Raw genomic sequence first — 14,647 nt, forward strand, 5'->3', positions numbered from 1 at the left:
CTTCCCAGCATAGAGTCCCCCATGCTGTAAGCATGGCCTATATCCTTTGTTCCTAGCTGTATACCATTTAGGCATATTAAAAACACATATTGCTTACTTGTGCCCACTTTACCAAGTGAACCAGATCACTCTCAACCAACCACCAATTTGCATCATCTGCAAACTTTATCAGTGATTGTTTTTGTCCGTCATTGATCCAAATGCTAAATGGCATAGGGCCAAGAACAGATACCTGGGGGACCCTAGTGGAAACACACCTACCTGATAACTATTCCCCATTTACCGTTGGAGACCTAGCAGTTACCCAGTTTTTAACCCATTTAATGTGTGCCATATTAATTGTATATCATTCTAGCTTTTTAATCAAAAGGTCAATCACCTTTTGGGTGATGCATCTCAGTCTTCTTTTTTCCATTGCTAATGAGGTGTATGGACTGACCTTGCCAGGAGAAAGCAAACTGGAGGGTTCAGGTAGAGACTGTTAACACTGAACCATGCCACTGATGCATGAGAGGGAAGTCTGGAACAAGGTGGCTCAGGCAGCTAGAGGCTGCCTAGAACGATACAGGCTGCAGAAGATACAGGCTGGCAGGAAGAGGCTTGGTTTTATATGTCAGGGGAGCAGGTGCTGCCATCTTATATTAGGCAATATGTTCAGTGCCCTCCAGTATAGGAAACCACAAGGAAGTTTACTGCGTGTTTGGGTAGGAGGAGAGGTTTCATAGATTTGATCTGAAATTCTAAATGGACAAGGACTGCTGTTTTATAGACTGCTGAGTGTTGACAGAGAGAGGCCAAGATGCCTTTCCTGTTTATCAGGGGAAGCGTGGATATCTGGATTGCTGCATCTGGCACCATCAGTGGAAGGGAAAAAAGAAACACACTTTTTTTCATTCTCCCTTTAATCAACCCACCGTAAAGCCATTATTTCTGATTTGGTAACCGGTTCATATTTATAAAAAATCATTCCATCGAATACAGACTGAACGCATGAGGACGGGACTTCACGGGCAGTTAAATCCAACTCCTTTCTGCACTTACAAACTGTATAAAAAAAATTCTGCTTCACAGGCAAAGGCTCGGTCAGTGCAGTTTGCGTTAAAGCTGAAGGCAAATTTATGTTCTTGACAATCCACGATTATCCAAGTCCTTTACCTACAAGACACAAATAATCTTTGCAGCTTTCTATAGTTCCACTAACACAGAGAACTACTATACTGTATTGATCCCAGCCCATGTTTAGGGGAAATCATAAATTAGTACTGATTTGTCCACTTTGTATTGGCAACTTAACGTTCAAAGTTACATTCTTTTTACTCCTGTTCATAAGTACTTTGCAGTCCGTAGCTCATGCACTTCTAAACACCAAAAGGGCAAGTCATTTCACTTATACTGTTTCCCTACCTTTCACAAGCTATCCAACTAAGTGAGGGGAGAAGCAACTGCTTCTAGGATCATTTCACTTGTCTGTAACGTTATATTCCACACACATGCTCCATTGGTTCCAATTCCTAGCTGAAGTAGCCACAGGATAATTTTAAATTTCAATGTTTAAAGTTTAATAAAACGGTCAGCCCAAATTCTTTAGACTGCTGTCTGCATATTACTATCCAGATATAATCCACTTTCAAACACAGTTTAACAGAATACCACTTTGTACTTCTATAGTGCCTAGGTACCATGGTGATAGGAGCCATATGTGGATTTTGACAGCTCTTGGTAACTAAGCTAAGAACCTAAGAAAGACCCCTCTAGATCAGACCAATGGTCCATCTAGCCCAGTATCCAGTCTTCTGCCAGTGGCCGACACCAAATGCTTCAGAGTGATCCCATCCCCTGTTGTCCAGTCCCATTTCCTCTTAGCTGGAGGTTTAGGGACACCCGGAGCATGGGGCTGCATTCCTGACCATCTTGGCTAATAGCCATTGATGGACTTACTATCATCATCAACCCCATTTTACAGACAAAGAAGTGGATGCACAGAGGTGAACAGACTTGTCCAAGGTCACAGAGCAAATCTGTGGCAGAAGTGGGAATAAAACCCACTTCTACTTGTGAGCCATGCTGCCTTTAAATATTTTAATGGAAAGGGCAAAAACGGTATTTGCTGTTTCAGGGAAGGTATGATGTGATCACATATAAAGACCAAACAAATGGCACCAGTACAGGGGAACTAAAGACCTGTGCCACTCTCTGCATTCATTGTTTACTTTAGTATAGCAGAAATAAGACCTGTGATCTAGTTTATGCAGCTTCACCTTCACGGCCATCTGGTGGCCTACCCCTCTCAATTCCGCTGCAGCACAGCTGACAAAATACATCCTCTCTGACACTCGTTTGGGCATGCAAGGAATGTTCAAGAATCCTAATCAAAATGGGGCATTTCCTGTGTAACAATATAGAAAGTGCCAACTAAAGAAACAAAGAGCCCCGAAGGAAAGTTTAAAGCTTAACTCCTTTCTAAATTTAGCAGTCCAATTATTACGGCATTCCTGGCAGCTTCCCAGGACTTGTAGCTCATATGAGTAGCCTAAACTTGCCTAGAAAGCTGGACTCCATCCTTTGTTTAAAAGAAAAAAATTCCCAAAGTCTCTCTTCCAAAAAGGCTGACAGACAGGGTCATATCCCAGCACAGGCAAACCCCAGATACCCAGACTGTTCCCAGTTTTCCCCTGCTCCCCTGTAGAGGGACCACAGCACCCGCTGCCTGCTTACTTTGTATATTCGGACTAGCCAGTGCTCTGTGGTATATGCCTCCTCCAGCACATCGAGTTCAAAGTCTTTGTTTCCAATCTCAGCGTTTCTCACTCTGTCATAACCTGGGGGGCGCTCTAGAAAGAAGGGATGGGGAAAAATGACCAACGGCTTCAGAGTCCACATTTCTGGCAGAAATAAAAATACAGGTCCTTCCAACCCAAATGAAAATCCTTTCCCAAGGCCTTTCAAAACCCAGTGGGCAGACAATGCATTCAAAACATGGAGCTGGCCGGGCTCTTCTCTTTTCCCAGATGACTCCATTCTGAATGTACAGCATACTGTGAGTTCCAACAGTCTGTGCCCCCTATTTAAAGTCGGATTTTCATCTCTATGTTCTAAAGGGCTGCAGTACAAGCCTCCTCGGGGCAAGCCAGAGCAGGGAAACAAGGTGGGTGTTATTTTTTGCATTCCTTTCCAAATGCATCCTTAACTTTTTGGTATCAGGTATCAAGATGTTCTCATGAAAGGCAGTCATGTGCCAACATCAGCACAGAAGGCTTGGAGCTGCCAATGCCTTCAAAGAAAGCCCAGAGCCTGGCAATGCATTTTATATTCCAAAATAGAACTTTGCACTGGTGTGCAGTGCTGGAATGACAGCCCTGCCAATAGAAGCCCTCTTTCCTCACCCCCAAGAGGTAGGGCAACAGCCTCTCCATTTACAGAGAAGAGACAGAAAAAGGAAGGACTTGCTCAAGTTCACACCAGAGTTGGGAACAGAACCTCAGTGTCTGGGTACCCATGTTCCCTGCTCTAACACCTAGACAGTATTCCTGATGCTCTTCTGCAATACCAACATAAGGACCATTACTACATACTGGCTTCTGTGTAGACCTGCCCGAAGCGGTAGTAGCACATCTTATACATAAGGCAGTTGAGCAACACAGGGGAACCTTCCCTATCCACACGGAACTCTCCTGTTGGCGTATAGTAATCGTGCTCCTTTATGTGCTTCCCGGTGTCTGTGCTTCCACCAATCCGCACCATCCACAGAAACTTGTTTATATCTAAAGGAGGTAGGAGAGAGAGATCAAAGTATTTTACGCATCACACGTACTTCAAGCAAGCAGTCAAAGCAGCTAAGCATGGCACTCAGCAGGGTCACCTTTCAGACTTCAGGCCTCAACCAGTTAGGTGACCCATGTGAAGGACCACACACAGGGCATGTGGTTATTGAGACAACTGCCCATCTGGAGGCACAAAGCTGAAAGGCAGGTGCCCTCAATCCCTACATTCAGAAATGTCAGTAGCAGCTGGACCTCCTGGAGAGCCTCACTTCAGGCTGAAACTGTATAAGTGGATCTGAGTGAAGAAAGCTGAAGGTAGATAAAGCTACTTTGAACTCTGTAAGCTCCCCTAATCATACAGGCTAGGGCCTTAGTGAGCAAATAGGTAAAAGGTGCCATCTAAGTTCTTCTCAAGTGTAAACATGAACTCATTAAACTTCAATACCCACCGGGAGGTAGGGAATTATCTCCAGTTTACTGATAGGGAAATGAAGGCAGAGAGAGTAAGTGACTTTGCCCAGGAACACAGAACACATGCTCCACCTGCTACCCAAACTGCATCCTTCCCTCAAACATGCACACCACATCAGTGATCATGAGGCACTTAAACACTACCTATAATACATGGAGATATACCTATCTCATAGAACTGTAAGGAACCCCAAAAGGTCATCAAGTCCAGCCCCCTTCCTTCACTAGCAGGACCAAGTACTGATTTTGCCCCAGATCCCTAAGTGGCCCCGTCAAGGATTGAACTCACAACCCTGGGTTTAGCAGGCCAATGCTCAAACCACTGAGCTATCCCTCCCCCTCTATAATAAGTCTCACAGTAACGTAAATTCTTTGTGAAATTGCTGCATAATGCACTATTGTAAGTTCCAGAGGGTACTTACAATTGAATTGCAGGATTGTTCTTGTTCCTGGCAGAGAATTGGTTTTGTGTTTCTCTAATAGGCAGCCCGAAGGCTCAGAAGATACCATCCAATTCGATTAGCAAGCCCTCTAGACACCCTTTCATCACACAGTATTGTACAAACAAATCCAGGCTTTCACCAGCATTCTGGCCTTGCCACGCACCTGCTCATCCCTACACTGATTATCCATCCCAGAAGCCCAGCAGAACCTCCAGCCTACCTGTCCATTCTAGTCTGTGTGTTGGGATTAATTTACATTAGATTAAAAAAAAAAACAACCACCCCTTCCAATTTAAGAGTAACCAGGGGTCAGGTCTGTCCTTCCCCTGTTCCTTGTGCAGAGTATACTCAGCACTGCAGTAGCTCCAGCCAGCTCTTCAGTGGTCACACGGTGCAGCAGCTGCTACTGTGCATTGTGCAGGCAGGAGATGGGAGCATCACAGCACAGAAATAAGGGTTATTCATGCAAGAAGGGAGTGTGGGCAATTGGGCTAGAGGGATGAGTTAGCATGCAGGAGTTTGCACTGTAGAGCTGTAAGAAAAGGGTTTTAGAGTGACATATGTTACCATCTGAGGAATATCCAGTGAGGCCTCCAAATATTACCAGCACATAACTGACATCCAGCTCCCTCATAATCTCATAGGCCTTCTCTTCGGTGGATGCCATTGCCTGGGAGAAAAACAAAGCCAGAGTCAAGCAATAGCCATGAAATCCACAGTAACCCCATCACATGCGAGTACAAGCTGCATCATGGAATCATCTCCATCATTAAATAAGAGCATGGGTCACTCAAATGAGAGCTAGAACCTGCACCTTCAGTGCAGGACCCAAGAAGAATTAATCTTCATCCATGGAAGATTTTTCTGGTACACTGAGAGGTCCTGCGTTCAAGGAGTCACTGCACCTACCTGACCAACGCGGGAGATGTGTGTGTTATTCCAGGTGTTATTGTCTACAAGAATCGTCCGATTTGCCATGGCTGTTATCTGATACCCATAGTCCCACCAGGACATGACCTTAGCATCCTGCATTCAAATACAAAAGAACCAATTAGTCACCTGCTTTCAACCAACATTCAGAAAGGGCGCGGTCCTATTCCCACTACAACACACTTCAGTCGCAGGCCTGAGTGATCTGCCCTGACAAGCTTAAACATTTGTGTCAGGTTCCCAGAGTCCTTTGGCTCTAGGGTCGCTTAGGAATAAACATTATAGGGCACTACAGAGTTCACTGAAGTTGAACTAGTTTGTGATGGAAAAAAGTTGGGCAGCCACAGAGCCATGTATACCAAACGTTCAGGGACAAGGGGGGGGGGGGGGGGGGGGCGGGCGGGAAGGCGTTAAAAGCTTGCTCAAACAGCTGAGCTCTGCAGCAAACTGGGCCACCTCTGCAAATAAAGACATCTGGAAAAGTACCGTCTGCTATCTCATTTCCCAGCTACAAAATACACAGAGGGCAAGTCTGCAACAGGGAATTCATTGAAAGCTGCCGAGCAAGGCTTGGTTAAAATGGAGAAGGGGCTCAAAGATGCTGTGCCTGCCAATATTCCCCTCAACAATTTCAACATACAGATCACCTCTAGCTAAGGATGTATCCAGAGGAACCCCCACCTTGCCATTTTGTCTCTTCCTTTGAGTCTGAAATCTGCGGCCAAAGGCATATCTACACAGCCAAACTGACCACGTCAGTGGACAGCATTCTTGCTCACAGACTGAACCAAGGTGTATTACTACCACGTTAGAGTGTGTTACAGCTGTGCAAAGACCCAGACTATAACACTAGAATGTGGAGTTGTGATGCAGTTTGTTCTAGACTACATAGGCAGGATCAAACTGCCTTATGCTGTAACCATCTAAAACGGTTGATTTGCATGACTAGATAGGTCCAATACAGGAACTGCTCCATGCATTAGTTGTAGAGTGAGTCACTAACATGTTACCTTCTGGAGACAAATAGTCTTGCAATACAACCAATTGCTCCAGAGACCCAGGGACTGAGGTAATTTCTGAACCTATGTTATGTGTGACAGAACTACCCACTGCACTGGACAGTTTTAAATTTAAAATGACACATTGGGTCTCAGGAGGCCAAGACAGAGACACACAGTAGAATCTCAGAGTTAAGAACACCAGAATTATGAACTGACTGGTCAACCACACACCCCAGGTGGAACCAAAAATATGCAATCAGGAAACAGAGAGGGGGTGGGGGGGAAAGCAAATATAGTACAGTGTTAAACATAAACTACTAAAAATATAAAGGGAAAGTTAAAAAAAAAAAAAAGATTTGACAACGTAAGGAAACGGTTTCTGTGCTTGTTTCATTTACATTAAGATGGTTAAAAGCAGCATTTTTCTTCTGCACAGTAAAGTTTCAAAGCTGTATTAAGTCAATGCTCTGTTGTAAACTTTTGAAAGAACAACCATAACATTTTGTTCAGAGTTACAAACATTTCAGAGTTACGAACAACTCCCATTCCCGAGGTGTTTGGAACTTGGAGGTTCATGCTCATAGGCAATCCCTCTGCAGAGGTGAGCTGTACTCCCCAGTGCCAGTCCAAAGGGACATAATGGTAACGTTAGTTAGAGCAACAACTGACCTACACTTTCATAACCTCCCACAAACAAAACAAATGTGTCAAAGCTGTTTGCTTCCCACAAGTTTAGGCCAGCAGCCCAGCGCTCGTGAACAGTAGATCCGTGTGCCACAGGCAACTCTACAGAAAACAAACCAGCTGATGTGCAACAGACAGTATGGCAAAGAACCTTCACTTCCCCAAGAAATTAACAGCGTAAAGGCAAGTCATTCTGCAAGTGATGAAAGGCATTCCATCAGGGTCCTTCCTGTACAGATACACTCGAAAAGTAGCTAACTTACATTTCCACAGTTTTCCATTAGTGTGTGATGCCATCGTGCTGATTATTAGTATCTTGCAAATAGGGCCTTGTGGCCCCTGCCAGGAAGCTTGGGACCTAGGGATGGGTTAAAAATGTAACCCCATGCTTACCCTCAGTGTAATAATATTCACTCATGTAGTGCCTTTCATACCAGGCTATCAGAGCCCTTTACAAACAATAATTAATTAGTTAGGCCTCTTCACTCTCCTAGAAGGGAGCTATGCAACTATTATCTCCATTTTATGGATGGAATAGTTGAGGCACATATTGGATAAGTCACCTCCCATCGTCACATGCCATGGGGAATTAGAACCCAGGAGTCCAGACTGTGGTTGTGCACCGTGGACAGGTATAGCAGTAGAGAAAATAAACATAAAACCCTGCTCATCAGAAACAGATTTAATTCTGTTTGCAGTTTTGATGTAGCACATTTAAATAAACCTGATCAGTGCCTCCTCTTTGAGCCTTACTAGGAATGAATCTAAGTTAGCCAAATATTCTGGCATTTTAGCCCAAATTGTTGCCATTGTCTCCCCAGTGACAGAAGGGGCAATAGCCCTGTAAGATGTCAGGATTCAAGTCTCCCTGCTCCATCTGAAACCAAGCCCTAAGATCACTTTGTTTGTGCAGAGCCCCTGCGGCAGTTTACCTCTGGCGTATTGTGACGCAGCCAGTAATACGCCTCTCTGAAGTCATCAAAGATGATCCTACTGCCATCCCCCCCACGAGCAGATAGCACTATGGAGGGGGAGGAGTAGGCCTCACTGGTTACCCAAGTCGAATGAAAAGTGTAGGTGATCAAGAAGAAAGCCATGACCAGGATCATACCACTGGCAACCTAGGGAAACAACAGACAGTATCAAAAGCACGTCAGAAGGTTCACGCATTTTGAAAGAGGACTCAACCTCATATCACAGAGCTGTGCTCAACCCAAGAGCAGGGATCACAAGCGCTGACTGGTCTATGCTTAGACAAGAGACTCTCCCACTGATCCTCTCTGCGCTACTCAAGAGGAGGGCTAGAGACCATCCCCATGTCACTCCCCCACAATCTCCTTCCCCCACCTCCTTTAATTACATTCCCCCATAGAGGTTTGGGGCACTTCCCCCAAATCAGTCCCCACATGGCTTCCCCTTGAAGCCTGGATTATAATCATGCATGAAAACCCACTTCGTTTTTAATAGGGTAGGTAGAGTCCTGTTGCTTTTTGGTTTTCTTGTCTGGTCGGCTGATATCCAGGTTCTTCATGTAAGTGGAGAGCACCTGAGAAACCCCAATGCCGGACAGAATGCACATAACTGGGGCCAGAACCAGCATGAGACGCACCTGTTGAAGACAGCAGGACACAAAACGATGAGCTCCTAGCAAAATGCACAGTGAGCACAGAAATGAAATACAGACTGTAGGTGCGCATAACTCCTCCACACCGATGCAATGACTGTACAGGCAAAGAGCCATTCTGTACTTCGCAATAACCATCCCAGCCTGGGACATAAGACTGTTTTCTGGTGGGCAGTCATTATGGTGAACACACCAGTGTTACCATGGCGTCTAGTGCCATGGGGTCTTTGAATTTCTCTGTGATGGCCACCAGCCATGTGCAGGAGGGATCTTAATTTAACATCACTTCTAGAACCTCTAATAGTGTTGTACTGTAACCAAGAATTAATGGATGCTTCCATGCACAGAGGTCAACTCTCACCTGGGGCACAATGTGCTACAGCAAAATCCTAAACTACTAGGCTCACAATCAGCCACTCTGCTTTAATAATGAAACCCAGAGCCTACCACCAGGGGAGCTCGATGGGCTTTACAACTCAGCTGTGTAAAACTAGAAAGAACATTCACTAATCCCTCCCAAAAACCTACTCACCCACAGCGATGGCAATAGAGAGACTAATGATAGTTCATTGCCACTTCCAAAATCTCGCAAGGCTGCATTCCCTCACAAAACCTCACAACCATGTGTGATTGAAAAACAGAAAAATGTCATGACTGTTTCAGCCAACTCTGTGGGTAAGTAACATTAGCCCCATTTGACAATTGAGAAAGTTCAGACACAGGGAGGAGAAATTACTCTAAGGCCACTAGTGAGTCAGTAGCAGACTGACTGGGAGCCATCCTAGTTCTCCACTTTACCCATTTCCTCTTTCTACCCATTTTTCCATCCCCAGGATGGTCAATCCCGTGACTTCGCACATTCAATCCTCAGCACGCGGCAGCTCTCACCATGACTGCAGAGAAATACATGCTGGTCACGCCGTACATGATGATAAAAATGCGGGCGTCCGACAGATTACTGAAACAGTAATACAGACCAACTGTAAGAGAGGGAGAGACAGGTCAGTAGCCAGCTTGGCAATTTCCTTCCAGGCCAAGAGTTAAAATACATTGTATTAAACAAGTGCAGGACCAAAGCAGAATGTTATGAATCACCTGATTTTAGAATGCATCACCTGATGCCAACAATGAAATCAGCTACATGCAGCATTAGACTGTCCAAGGGGAATGCAAGGCTACAATGCATTAACACCAGGGATGGGGCAGTGCTGGCCAGGTATTGTAAGGCTGTCTTGTGATGAATTAGTCTGTCAGCATGGGGATGAGGGTTAGAAGACTGAGCAAATGCTGGGCTTACTGTGCATAACAAGGAGACCCATGAGCATGTGGTGTGCTACGGCATTAAGACACAATGAGCAGGACATTTTATTGGCACAGTAATGAATGCTTCCGCTGATTTAGTGGGGTTTTGTGTATGAAGCATACTAGGCTGTAGTACCCTCACTAACCAATGCTCTGCAGACTGCACTGGCTTCTTATTCATATCTGGGTGTAATTCAAAATATTAGCACCAATTAACCCCAAATGCTCAAGTCTAAAGACTGAGGGCAAAGGCCCCTGGGGTAACCTCAGCAGTGACAACAGTTCATGGTGGGGATAGGCTGTCTCTCCAGTGGTAATAATACCCAGAGCCTATTGTGTCTATAGCTTTCCATCCATAGATCTCAAAGTATTTAACAAGCCAGTTAAGCATTATCATCCCATTTTACAGAGAATGGAATGACTTGCTCAGGGTCACACAGTAGCAGAGATGGCAACAGAACCCAGAAGTCCTAACTCCCATTCCCGTGTTCTGTCTGCTAGACAATGCTCTTTCTTGGCAGTTGGGACCCAAGCCACATAGGCCAGGCCATAAGGTCAACACTCTGAAATGTTTCCAGAAGTAAAAGCGCAGGTTTCAGAGTGGATGTACTATGAACCACATGGCTGACAATGCTAAGTCGGGGGCAGCTCCATGGTGCACTAACTGAAGCTTTTAAATGGCCCTAAAAATATAGTCCTAACCAGGTGTACATTGCAATGCACCTACTGATCTTCTGTAGGACAAGGTTTTTAGCTTTTGGTATAAAACTTCTCCATTCTAGGGCTTTTGCCCAATTGGTGTGGGCAGGGTCTGTCATTAGAATTTCTGCAGCAATTTTTTTCTTCATCTGAAGATGATTGGTTTGAGCATATTCCATAAATAAATGCACTGAACTCACCTGGGAACATGAAAACAAGAAGCTGCAGGTCAAAGTAATAGGAGGACCAAGTGGTGGGCTGGTGCTCAGAGACTGAAGCAATGATGGGAATGTTATTCTTTGCATAGGAAGGATCCAGCAGAGAGTAGAAACGGCCAGTCCAAGGCGAGATTTTCCCTGGCAGAGAGGAGAGAAATCCACATTTATGTACTGGAGTCACGAGTCAGTTTACACCAAAAAGTACTTCTACAGAGGACGAATACGTAGAACTGTAATTTTATCTCACAAATATTGATCACATGCAACACTATTAATATATTGAATGTATTACTCCTCAGAATTACTAGGTTTTAAAATAGCTGTAAAGTGCAGCTCTCCTCTGAAAGGCACTCTCAGCATGGAGGTCCACCGTGCCGTTTTTAATAGTCTCTCCTTGACTCCAGATCAAATCTGTTCAGATTCCAAGTCAAGCTCAGCAAACTCAGTGTGGGATCTGAGAGTCCTGACACTTCTATCACCAACCATACAGAGTCTATCGCTGGAGATTAGTCAACTGTTCTATTGATGATGCGTGAACCAGAATATAGCCCAGCTCCAGCTCCCGGAGTTGTGCTAGCTCTGCTGGGCTAACAAAAATACTAAAAACATGCTTTTAGTGAATAACGTAAGAAGATTATGACTCTGAACATACACACAGGGGATCAGGTTTGAGGAAGAAGGAGCTATTTCTACATTTCAGAGTAGAGCTACACTTTGCATGCAGAATTTGGTACAAAAGCTAGTACAATTTCTCAGCCAAGATAAGAGTTCTTTCCTGTTTCATTAAAGGAATGAATTGAAATTAACCATTAGGCCACTTTTCAAAGCAATACCAGGGAAGTGAAGCAGAAAATTCATGTGTTGCGTCACCACCACCAGCACAGCTTTTGTCACATATCTCAATCTACCTGTCAGCATCAGCACGGCTCCTATCGTGAGAAGAACAAATCCAACCAGGGAGATCACGCTTCTGAAGAGAATTTCAAATTGCTGGGGGTTCAGCTTGCTGCGCAGGTAATCCACAAAGGCATGGATCTGACACAGGCCAAAGACCCCCAAGGCAGCCATGTGCTCAGATGACAGGACAGGCTGTGAGGAGAAAGAATGGGATCAGATGCGGAGGAGAACGACAACAGAGACATTTCAACGTGCTCTCCAGCAACATTCTCACTGAGTCACATGAAGCCTTCCCCTCTCTGCAGAGGGTGCCAGGAGAAGTCACTTTCTTACACAAATTAAAGCTCTTAGGAAGCCACAAGGAAAATTAAATCCAAGAGCCACAATGAGAGCCCTGATCATACCAATCCCTTTTTCCATATATTCTCTCCCCAAGCACTTGTTAAAACAAAGATGCTGACCCGAACTGATACCATAACATTTAGCATATGGCAGTGGCTCAGATAAAGTCTCCTGAGTATTTAAGCAGGAGCCCAGAAAGACCATGTAACTGAAGCTAGAGCCGGTTTCAGCTGGCTCATTCATTTATGAGAAAATAGGGGTATTTTAATAAAAGGCAACAACAAAGATGCAGTGAATAATCTAGTACCAGCCTACTGCTGTAGAAGTCACCCAGCCTTACAACCGTGCGCAGGGCTAAGTTGTTAACATGTAACATTTTACAAAAGCTGTAAAGCAGCATTCTCCCCATTTCACAGAGCTGGAAACGGGGGCACAGCGAGGTTAAGTGACTTGCCCAAGGCCCCAGAAAGTCAGTATGGCAGAGCTGGAAGTAGAATCCATCCCCCACTGGACAACCCAACCTTCCATAATTAGCACTAGGACTAGTATAACCCATAATAAGAAACAATGACCTTAATCACAATGGTATTGAGCAAGTCCGTGAAGACCAAGTGGTTTTAAGAACAGGCAAACCCAAGTGATTTGAAACTTATAGCTATTTTATAATAACGGATTTTATAATAATTTAAAATATCCAGAATACAGCAGATCAGGATATTTGCTAGCACTGATAACAGCCTGCAGCCCTCTGAGGAACAGTGCAAAGAGCTTTACCAAAGTTCATAAAGCCCTGCACACTTCTGGGAGGAAATTCAGTCTTATCTCTCTGTTACAGATTAACTGAGGGACAGAAAGGTGAAGCATCTCCCCTAAGGTTACAAAGTAAGTTAGTGGCAGAGCCAGGAACAGAACTCAAACATCAACCTGTAGTTCCCCTGCTCTAACCACTAGACCATACTCCATCTCATTGTTTCATTTGATTCCCTTACCTGGAAGCCAACAAAGGAAATCTGCATAGACAAGATGGTTCCTAAGCAGTACACTGTGCAGTAGGCTACATAGATCCTGTGGGAGAAGCGTCCTGTCAGCATCAGCACAAGGACATGCAGGGGGATCAGGTTAATCAGAAACACGTAGCCACCCCACGAGGAGACCTGGGTAAGAAGAGAAAAGAACAATTCTATGCTCAGAACCAGTTGCACTGTGGGGATGGAAAAGAGGTTAATATTCTACAGGCCATCTCCCATTCCCTTACTCCTTTTGACAGGGAGACAACTGGGCCCAGAGTACTACAATGCGGAAAAGCCATTCTCCCTTTTATACAAATCATGGCTAATGCGACTGGGAAAAGTAACTGCAGAGTGGATGAAAGACTGTGCACTCAGGGAAGCAACAAACATGCTGCAGATCAAATACCATCAATATTTAAGTAAAATATATTAAGGAAGACAATCTAAGCTGAGCTGTGCATCTTTCACTACAGGGCATTCAAACTCTATCCAACACAGGACCATGCTTGCCAACTTCACAGAAACGCGTGGTATGCTCATAGTTTGTGTAAGACAGACTGCAGCTACCCTCATGTGCCACGTAGGCCACATAGGATAACTGGTCCAATCTTACAACATACCCACAAAGTATCATGGGCTTCTGCTCAAAAACAGGACCATCTTCACTCAGGAGAGGTCTGATTCTTAAGCAAACTAATACTTTCAAAATTCCCTTTAAAAGGAAACAAATTCCCATCAAAACCCAAGTGAAAACTGGAATTTCTCATAATAGCCAATGCCACACACGTGAGACTCTTGATCACACTCCAGTGGTTTTCAAACAGTTACCAATTCAAAACGTGCTTCAGAATGAACATTGTCCATTTATAGCAGCCTTCTTGTGATGGCTTCAAAGAATGCAGAGTTAATGTCCCTCTTTGGCTTTTCTAACACTTAGTTCACGGTTTCTCTCAGCAGGTTTGGGCAAATGTTACTGTTTGTACATTTAGCACATCCCACTAGAGGGAAGAGAACATGTAAAGGTCATGGTGCTGCCCCAATTCCAAACATCTTTCCTTTTAAACAAGTGACTCCTCCTTAAACATCTGCCTTTTCTCTGCTAGTTTAAATGAGCTCTCCAGCACTGACCTGACAGGAAAATGCACCCAAAGAAGGAGAAATCTAATTATTTTTGTAGCCACATGGAAGAATTTCAGGATGGCTCATCTCAGATCATGCATTATCTGCTGTATTATGAATATAGTCTTAGGTGACGCTTACCCAGA

At 44.5% G+C, this 14,647-nt stretch overlaps 1 protein-coding gene across 2 annotated transcripts in view; it reads right to left on the bottom strand.

The window, feature by feature from the left end:
• Positions 1 to 893: 893 nt before the first annotated feature.
• STT3A (STT3 oligosaccharyltransferase complex catalytic subunit A) overlaps positions 894 to 14,647 on the bottom strand; it is a 28,466-nt gene continuing 14,712 nt past the window's right edge. For both annotated transcript variants that reach the window (XM_065416916.1, XM_065416917.1), the window contains 11 exons: positions 13,362 to 13,526; positions 12,042 to 12,222; positions 11,116 to 11,271; positions 9,803 to 9,894; positions 8,744 to 8,899; positions 8,223 to 8,411; positions 5,585 to 5,701; positions 5,243 to 5,345; positions 3,573 to 3,761; positions 2,716 to 2,831; positions 894 to 1,155 (listed from right to left, as the gene is read on the bottom strand). In XM_065416916.1, the coding sequence (XP_065272988.1) occupies positions 1,117 to 1,155; positions 2,716 to 2,831; positions 3,573 to 3,761; positions 5,243 to 5,345; positions 5,585 to 5,701; positions 8,223 to 8,411; positions 8,744 to 8,899; positions 9,803 to 9,894; positions 11,116 to 11,271; positions 12,042 to 12,222; positions 13,362 to 13,526 (1,503 nt within the window). In that variant the 3' untranslated portion in view covers positions 894 to 1,116. The remainder of the gene's footprint in view (positions 1,156 to 2,715; positions 2,832 to 3,572; positions 3,762 to 5,242; positions 5,346 to 5,584; positions 5,702 to 8,222; positions 8,412 to 8,743; positions 8,900 to 9,802; positions 9,895 to 11,115; positions 11,272 to 12,041; positions 12,223 to 13,361; positions 13,527 to 14,647) is intronic.

Source organism: Emys orbicularis, chromosome 15 (genome assembly GCF_028017835.1).
Source record: "Emys orbicularis isolate rEmyOrb1 chromosome 15, rEmyOrb1.hap1, whole genome shotgun sequence".
NCBI lineage: Eukaryota > Metazoa > Chordata > Testudines > Emydidae > Emys > Emys orbicularis.